This window comes from Ciconia boyciana, chromosome 2 (genome assembly GCF_034638445.1).
Source record: "Ciconia boyciana chromosome 2, ASM3463844v1, whole genome shotgun sequence".
NCBI classification, from domain to species: domain Eukaryota; kingdom Metazoa; phylum Chordata; class Aves; order Ciconiiformes; family Ciconiidae; genus Ciconia; species Ciconia boyciana.
Genome location: NC_132935.1, coordinates 44490097 through 44498914, shown reverse-complemented (window position 1 = coordinate 44498914; position 8818 = coordinate 44490097). Strand labels below are relative to the sequence as shown.

General features: G+C 34.5%; 1 protein-coding gene across 6 annotated transcripts in view; it reads right to left on the bottom strand.

The window, feature by feature from the left end:
* Positions 1 to 1656: 1656 nt before the first annotated feature.
* The window catches only part of RB1CC1 (RB1 inducible coiled-coil 1), a 79982-nt gene continuing 72820 nt past the window's right edge, over positions 1657 to 8818 (bottom strand). For 4 of the 6 annotated variants that reach the window (XM_072852490.1, XM_072852488.1, XM_072852491.1 and 1 more), the window contains 3 exons: positions 7298 to 7434; positions 3647 to 3717; positions 1658 to 3287 (listed from right to left, as the gene is read on the bottom strand). In XM_072852490.1, coding sequence (XP_072708591.1) covers positions 3210 to 3287; positions 3647 to 3717; positions 7298 to 7434 — 286 coding nt within the window. In that variant the 3' untranslated portion in view covers positions 1658 to 3209. Of the gene's footprint in view, positions 3288 to 3646; positions 3718 to 7297; positions 7435 to 8818 lie in introns of all 6 variants that reach the window. The other 2 variants (XM_072852493.1, XM_072852492.1) reach the window with 2 other exon arrangements.

The window sequence follows — 8818 nt, the reverse complement described above, 5'->3', positions numbered from 1 at the left end:
AAATCTCAGATCATCAAATTTATCCTCCAACTTCCCCCCCCATCCCCTCTGAATATGCTCCTCATCCAAATCATATAGCTATATACAAAGTTTTGTTATGCAGCAAGATGAAACACATAGGTGTTTCAAGAGCATAACAAGCATAGTTTCAAGAACTAGTAAGGCTGTGACGTACAAAAAAATATGTAAACTATGTTTTTTTCAATGACTGTTCAGAATCATTACTGAATGTTAGGAGTTTGTTTGACAGACTTTCCATGTTGAATATACATAAAGATTATAAAATGAAACACATGACAAATATTCCTAAAAACCAAAGCCATTGCTGGTTAGTTATATTTTAAAAATATGATGTCATGTAACAATAACAGATACATCCTGGTATTCTTTTAAGTGGCAGATATCAGCAGAGAAGGACTTTTTCTTCCCTCACAGTTTGCATTACAGTACTTTATTTTAATCAATTTATTTAGGTGCTTCACAAGTTCACTTTCATATATTGCTCATGTGTTTCTGAGTTATATAAACGTCAGTCATGCCTTTGGCTATCTTAAGCTAGAAATCAAGCCAACTTTCATAAGATCATAAATCATCACTGCTACTGTCCACATATAAGCTTAAATATAGATATATTTTTAATGTGGGCAACAATAAACCGAGACTAGAAAGCTCAGATTTTTTACAGACAAAGATGAAATAACTTCAAATTTTTTTTTTCTTTTAATTCTCAGCATGGAGGTGTTACTCCCCTCACTTCTGCGCTCAGGACACCATCTCAGTGCCTGCAACGAACTTCATGGTATGTCATCCACACAGAGTAGCAAGACACACAGGCCTTAGTGCTTAAAGAGAGTATTACAAAAACACTTTAATTTTTGCATGCCCAAAAATGAGTGCTGCTTGTAGCTGCACAGTCCTGTAGGGCCATCATCAAATTCACAGCTTTATCCAACTTGGAAGAACTTGACAAACACATCCTTTCCTCCATGGAGAAAATTCTGTGCGACCTTTTACTTATCTTTGAAGTGGACTATTCAATAACAGAAGAGTGGGATCTTACGTTGTAGTGTTGGATTGCACATTGCTACACAGATCCATTGTTGCTACTCAAGGAGTAACTGTTCTCCCAGAAATGCAAGGACTCTGTGCCTCTTAGCTAGGCCTGGTGGCTTCTGGGAGACGATTGGTCCCTGAAGTACAAATAATATTCAGAGCAGTAGGGAGATTATCCGAGGCTGGGAAAGTTTGTCGGTGGGGTAAAAGATACAGAGGCTTCTAAACACTTGGCATATTAGAAGGAATGAATCATGCTACGCATGCACCTTCTTAAACCACTTGTGACTCAGTTGACTAAAGGAACAAGAAAGCATCCAAATTGCAGACAGAACTAATTCCCATTTAGTTGAAGGTCAAAAATTCAGTGATTAAAAAAAATAATTGCATCATGATTTTTTTTTGCTTTAATCCTGTTCTATAGATCTATGTTATTTACATATTTGACACTGGGCAGTACTCAAATATGGTAATACTGTTCTTGAAGAAGGAGGAACTTTTTTTGCTAAGCAATTTTAAAAAGTCAGTACATCAACTAGCAAATTTAACAGTCAGATAAGAATGCAACTTGACGAAATGACATGCTGTTTTCCAGAGATCAATTGTCTTAGATTTATTTCAAAGGTGTGATACAACTGCAAGCCCATGCATTTCATAAAAATCTGAACTTAAAATTGTTCAACAAAATTTTAAATAAAGCATATACAGAAGTTTCTTGGTATTCAAGTGGACTGGTTAGTCTGGAGGAATAGTATTTGCAACATATGGGCAGAAGCACTGACATTTTCATGTGACCATTTCTTTATCTCTCTTCCTCCACCACTCCATACCTTCTGAAGATAAATTACAGTTGAATAACTCTATGGATTAAGTCCTAGATATAAGGTCAAAATTTAATCCAGAATTTTTCACTTTCCATTGGCTACACATTTATAGTACATCCTTTTATACCATTATCAAAAAAATAAAATAAATTAACTACATTTAAAGAATGTAGCCAGTATAACTATTTTGAAAAATTTCATTTATCAGTTTGATTTGCTGACAAAATTAATTTCTGTCTACTTAAATTCTTTTTTATCATTACAAGGTAATCCTTGTAATTCCTGAATGTTGTTGAATATTAATGCCTCTTGTAGAAAATTTAGGTATTTCTATGTAATGAAACTGCTGGAGGAATCAGAGAGAAGCTGCAACAGATTAACATGAAATAAATATTATAGATAGTATTTAAAAGGCACACAAGTACTTCAAACACATACAGTTTCAAATCTTTATTGTTTTAAAATTCTACATGTCTTTTACAATTACAATAATTTGTTACTTAAATGACTCTTGTATGGTTAATGTACAATGAGTTTTTTCCTGAAACTCAACCATGAAATACAATTTCATCAATATGATTTTTCTAAATAGATTAATACAAGATTTCTGTTTTGTTGGGAAGAACAAGTGCTTCACTTTTACCAAACAGCACAGGTATCTTCCCTCCAGAATCTGTGTGATCAATCCATCGAAAGTGCTTTTGAAGATTGCAGATCTAACTGTGACTGATTTTCAAAATCAGTCTATCAAATTACAAGGTTTTTTTAACATTAAAGAGCATTTTCATGTAATGAAACAAGTTGCAGTAGTTATTTTTATTCATCTACTGAGGCAAACTCATGTTGAAGAAAAATTATATGATTATCTGCATGCAATGAACACTCCTCTTTAAATAGTTGATGAATTTTACACATATAAAGAATCTGTTAAAGAGTGCAAGTACTTTGATAATGATTTCACAAAAGGACGTATGCTGGTAATAATGGTAACTAACATTTAACATCTAAATACAAGCTAATGTATATTTAACAGGCAATTAACATGGCTGACAAACCATGTTTCATGTGGTTGCCCTTTGAGAAAATGAACTCATTTGGTCCACACTCCTAAAGTTATCTGGGTAAAAAAACCGGAACAATTAGGGCCAGAGTTTTTGATGAAATTCTTGTTTCTAAAATGTGACCTGTTAAAAAGTAAAAGCAGTACATCAATGACGTATCTTGTCACACAACCTCAGTATAAAAAGATGGCCTGCTATTTGGAGCGATGAACAAGCACTGAAGGACAAGTCAAAAAAGAATGGAGACAGAATGAACTAAAATTTTGTTGTGTTATACTTTCTTGTTCCATGGTACTGCTTTCACTCTGTAGAATTTTGTACCCAAAGGAACTTTAAATCTGTTTTGTGCCTACAAAAAACAAACAAAAAAAATCAAATTACATTAGAAATGTGGGATTATTCCTCTAATTTTTATATTTTTAAGCAGAAACTGATTCCCACCTCTCAGCATTTACAAGACCCTTTTGAGTCTGGCAAGGTTCTGGGCAGTATAGACACAACTACCCAAGCCACTGCTCACTTACTCTTTTTTCTAGTTCCCCTTCTCTTGCTATTCACTGACTAAAAAACAGAGCAGGAATGGCAGAACCCAAGACAATTTTCCATCTCACTTATGTAGAGAGTACTTTTCACAATTGTTACAAACATTAAATCTGATTTTCCTCTCTATTAATTTTAACAGTTGATTTTCCATTCCTATTTCCTTACCTTTTTTGCCTGGCAATATTCCTTTTCCATCACTTTTCCTAGCACCCAAGGCCTCCTAGATGCACCTGAAGCTAAAGAGACAATATATTTATTATTTTGGATCATCAACTACAGGTAACAGGATATTACATTCAATATGGTTAAAGATTATTTGCTAAAGTGATTTCATTGAAAGCAGAAATTCTTCAAAAAACCTTTTTAAAATAAATTAACAGAAATTAAATAAGTTCAGATGTCAAGACAGGTCACTGGCATTTTCAAACAAAAAAAGATTTTGCAGTTTGAATTTTGTTTTAAAAGTTAACATTAGAGAAGACAAATGCAAATCAAAACTGAAATTCATTTAATGATTCAAAATTATTCTAGTCAACCCATGTCAACCTTTTGGTCTGATTTAAGGTAAGAATTTCTTGAAGTATTTCAAAGGATAGAAAGTCTTCTGTACTCAGCTATTATTATTGACCTTACTGAAACATTTTATTATTTTTCTGTATTACTGATAGAAACTAGTTACCCTTAAATAATAATTTTAAAGCCCTGCAAGTCTGTTAGTTTGGTTGCAGTCTTTGAGAGTACCCGATACTGTTCAGAAAGGAGAAAAGTGAAAAACCTCAATAATAAACTGATAGGTCAAAAGGGCAACAAAGTGGGCATAAATACACATACAACTTGTATCCTTTTCTATAACAGTAAGGAAATGCATATTTGCCTTGTATTCCAAGAAATTATATCCATTTTACTTGCTTTCCTATTTCTATCACTAATCATAGCATGAAGAAAACATCAAAACAGACGGAAGGAACAGCTCACATGCTCTGCATAATACTAAAATCAATGCTTTTCTAAACATGACTATTTATGAGATACTGTATCTAGTGACTAGAACATGAGTCACTCAAGAATCAGAGTTTGACATTTTAATCTTACCCCACAGGATTGTGCTGGTTTTGTCTGGGATAGAGTTAATTTTCCTCATAGTAGCTAGTATGGGGCTATGTTTTGGATTTGTGCTGAAAACAGTGTTGATAATATAGGGATGTTTTATTCATTGCTGAGCAGTGCTTACACAGAGTCAAGGCCTTTGCTGCTTCTCACCCCACCCCACCAGCCAGTAGGCTGGGGGTTCACAAGAAGTTGGGAAGGGACACAGCTGGGACAGCTGACCCCAACTGACCAAAGGGCTATTCCACACCATATGACATCATGCTCAGCATACAAAGCTGGGGGAAGAAGGAGGAAGGGGGGACATTCGGAGTGATGGCATTTGTCTTCCCAAGTAACCATTACGTGTGATGGAGCCCTGCTTTCCTGGAGATGGCTGAACACCTGCCTGCCCATGGGAAGTGCTGAATTAAATTCCCTGTTTTGCTTTGCTTGTGTGCACGGCTTTTGCTTCACCTATTAAACTGTCTTTATCTCAACCCTCGAGTTTTCTCACTTTTACCCTTCCAATTCTCTCCCCCATCCCACCGGGGGGGAGAGTGAGTGAGCAGCTGTGTGGTACTTAGTCCTGTCTAGGGTTAAACCACGACAAGGATTAGTTTGCCTATTGATAACAGAGCAGATTCTGTTCTACTCCACACTCCTACAAATCAGTGCAAAGTATTCATATCTGCCCTGAATGCTCTACAACTAATCTTAAGGTTTTTTGAATTTGCTTGGCTGACAGACTTCATTGATCTAACAAAAACAGGAGAAAGATGCAGGATTTTTTTCTTTACATTTGCAAATGAAAATTTCTGTATGCTGAAGATAAGGGACAACTCAGAAACCATGCAGTCCTCAAGCAATTTCAGTGTTGTCACAGCACTCTAAGTGCTAAGAGACAACCTACAATGCTAAGTGCTAAGAGACATGCTAAGTGCTAAGAGACAACCTACAACAGCCTAAATCCTTGACACTTAATCCTGTAGGTGGATCTACACAGGATTAACAACTTGATATGTGCACGTTGGTACAAAAGGTCATATTTAGATGCAACGTTTTGGCAGCCCTTAAAACAATAATTTGCAGCACCTAGGTCCACACCAATTTTAATCTATCACAAATAATACTAGTGTTCTGGGTTTCATTTTCCCCACTTCCCTGATGCAGAAATAGAATCAAGACATGGTTTCCTGAAGTACAGCGCTAAAGACAAATGTGTTTCTAAAGCAAATGATAAGTCTTTGTGTTTGTTTTATGTGCAGTTTTCTCAAATTTGAGACTAACTCTGGTTAGCAAGTGGTAAGGAATGGAGCAAGCTAAATCCATTTGAAAACAGACAGGTCAGTGAATTGTGTACTCAGAGTAGTATACAAAGTGACATGTTTTTTACCTTATATATGTAAACCAGTAGTAAGAAAATAAATCATATATCCCATAGTTATGTATGCACTACTAATGCCATAGCTCAGAATGTATTACATCTACAACTAAGATAGGAGTTCTTCCTGTATGTTTCACAGAACACATATGGGACAGATTCTTCAGCAGTCTCAGAATGCAGTTAGAGCTTGGTGATCTTCTGAAGACTACACAATTATTTCAGAACTATCATCTTTCATCATAACTGAAATCTACGAGTCTGCTCACTGAGAGTAAATTGACAGCTTCTGACATGCAACAACATACAGAAAATTTTACTGATAAATTAGAATTAATACAAAATGTTCTTAGACATTTCTGCAACAAAGTTGGGAGCATGTTGGTTTGCAAAAAATACTAGGTGTGATAGTTTAAAGACATTTACATGAATCTAATATAGCACATAGTTTAGCGCAAAGCATTGTTATTTTTCCTCATTTAAAAAAGATTAATACTTCAATTTAACCAAATGTACACAGCTGCCAGAAATAGCCAATAAGTAATGTGAAGATTACGGGAGGAAAAAAGCAAATGTGCCATCAACCTGAACATAAGCAAAAAACATACAGTAACTGTTCCCTGAAAACTTATGAGCCCTGCTAAACACCATTTAAATTGGGTGGATAAACTTTATCAGCAAAAACATTGCTTGCAAATCCCCCTCTAGTGTGGTCCACATTTTATTCCAGATGTGTATTTGGGTTCATAAATTCCAGTCACTTTGAAAAGATGAGCTACAGAGAGAACAAATTTTATCCAAAGACAATCTTCAAAGAACATCATAAAATCAGGTATTAAAAAATAAGAATAGAGCATGCAGTTTTGACATAAATGTTACCTTGAGTTTTGTATTTACTTTCCTCATCAAAAAAGACATTGAAAACATAAATCCACATAAAAATAGGCCTGAGACTTACACAATTATACATTATTATTCATGCTACTGAATAGCTAAGCAGTCTGATGGGAATGTTTTCCCCATAGACACGTTAACATACTCTGTATGTGTACAAAATTGGCATTTTCTCTCTTTTTTTTTTTACAGCTTACTTTGAAGATGTAGGTATTTTTCCTTATTTTTCCAAGATATTAACATCTATATAAATTTGATTTAAAATGTTCTGCCTTGAAAAATGTTTAGCATCAAAACAAATAGCAAAAGCTACAAAGATAGCTGACAGTTATCTATACATTACATGCTTCTCATATTTATCACATATATATTTATAAAAACACTTACTAAATGTTAGAAAGTTAAGAGTGTTATTTGTAGAAGATAATAATTGGAAGTAATCTGACACTTACCACACTCACCTGGTTTGAGATCCAGTGCAGCAAGAGATTCTGAGTGCAAGAAATACAAGGTTGGACTAACAGTAAACAATACATAGTTGTCATGCCTTTCGTCCAAGATAATGAGAACCAAATCGCCAACCTGAAAACTGGGGGGGGGAGGGGAGAAAAAAAAAATCAAGGAACTTAACTAAAAAAGCACAGCAGCTTAAAACTACATTAATTACACTACAATTTTTTCCCAACTATTGCACAGACTGAGACTTAGCTGAACAGCAGCACAGACATTTCTACTTGTTATGCCAACTCATACACATTTTATATTTTCTGAAGTCAACAAAACACTCAACCTTTTAAAAAGCGTTTTTGAAATTTTTTCTACATCCCGCAGCTCAAATTATTTTTTTCAAAAGAACTGACAGTTTTGCTTTAAAATATAAAGAGAAGTACCTAACAAAATACTAACGTTTCCATTTTAAATTATTTTTATTCACCAATACTTATGGTAATGATCACTGTACCGGTGTTTACAAACATTCTTTTGATGTTTTAAACTGAAGTCAATTTGAACACAGAAAAATACAGCAAAACATTTATGTAGCTATTCAATCTTAAAATTTTAAGCACACAGGACAAAGGAGGGATGAAGTGTTCAACTTTGATCAAAGGGTTAAAAGCAAAAGAAACACCATGGTGACTTTACATAAAAAGTTTCAAAAATCTGTTTCTTCTTGACACCAGGATAACACAAGAAGCCACCGAGTTCTCATGCCAAGTTTCAGTAACAGAATTCAGAGAACTTTTTATGTCTCCAACTTCTGTTTCACAGTGCAAATGTGTTGAAATAAATTATTTACCCATTAATAAAACGAAGTCCAAGATAGCTACAAATTAAGCATTAGACCATGAGAGGGCTCTAAGAATAAATATTACTACTACTCTGGGGATGGGGGAGGAAGTGGCGAAGAAAGGGGAAAACTCTTTTCCATAAAAGGAGTTTGCAGATACATAGTCAGAGATAAATAGGTAAATTAGAGAGAAATTTAGCTCATCTTCTTTAAAGTTCATTTTCAGATTAAATAAACAATACTCCAGGCTTTTCTGCCTGGACTTATGATGACACACTATACTGACTTAAAGACACCTCTATTGGACAGATGAATTCTTCTTTCATGACACTTTCCTCACCAAAGACTACCAAGAGAGCTGCCGGAATATTCAGATGCTCACAGGAAAAGCTGATTCTGCACATACTGACCTTGTTACAATAAAAACGCAATTTGGTGTAATTCAGAAAACGTTAAAGGAATAAGCTGTGTTGGTCTTATTTCCAAAAACTTTTTTTATATTACTCAGTATCAGACTGATAAATTACTTAAGAACAGTTGTCTGTAGCTTTCATATTTTGCAAGAATTAATACTTCTTTTTCCAGTAACAATTCTACGTACAGCTGCTAAAAGATTGATAATATCTAACAAAATATTTGAGTTAATTTCATTTCATTCTGTCAAGGTAAGCCAAAAGTTTTGAAG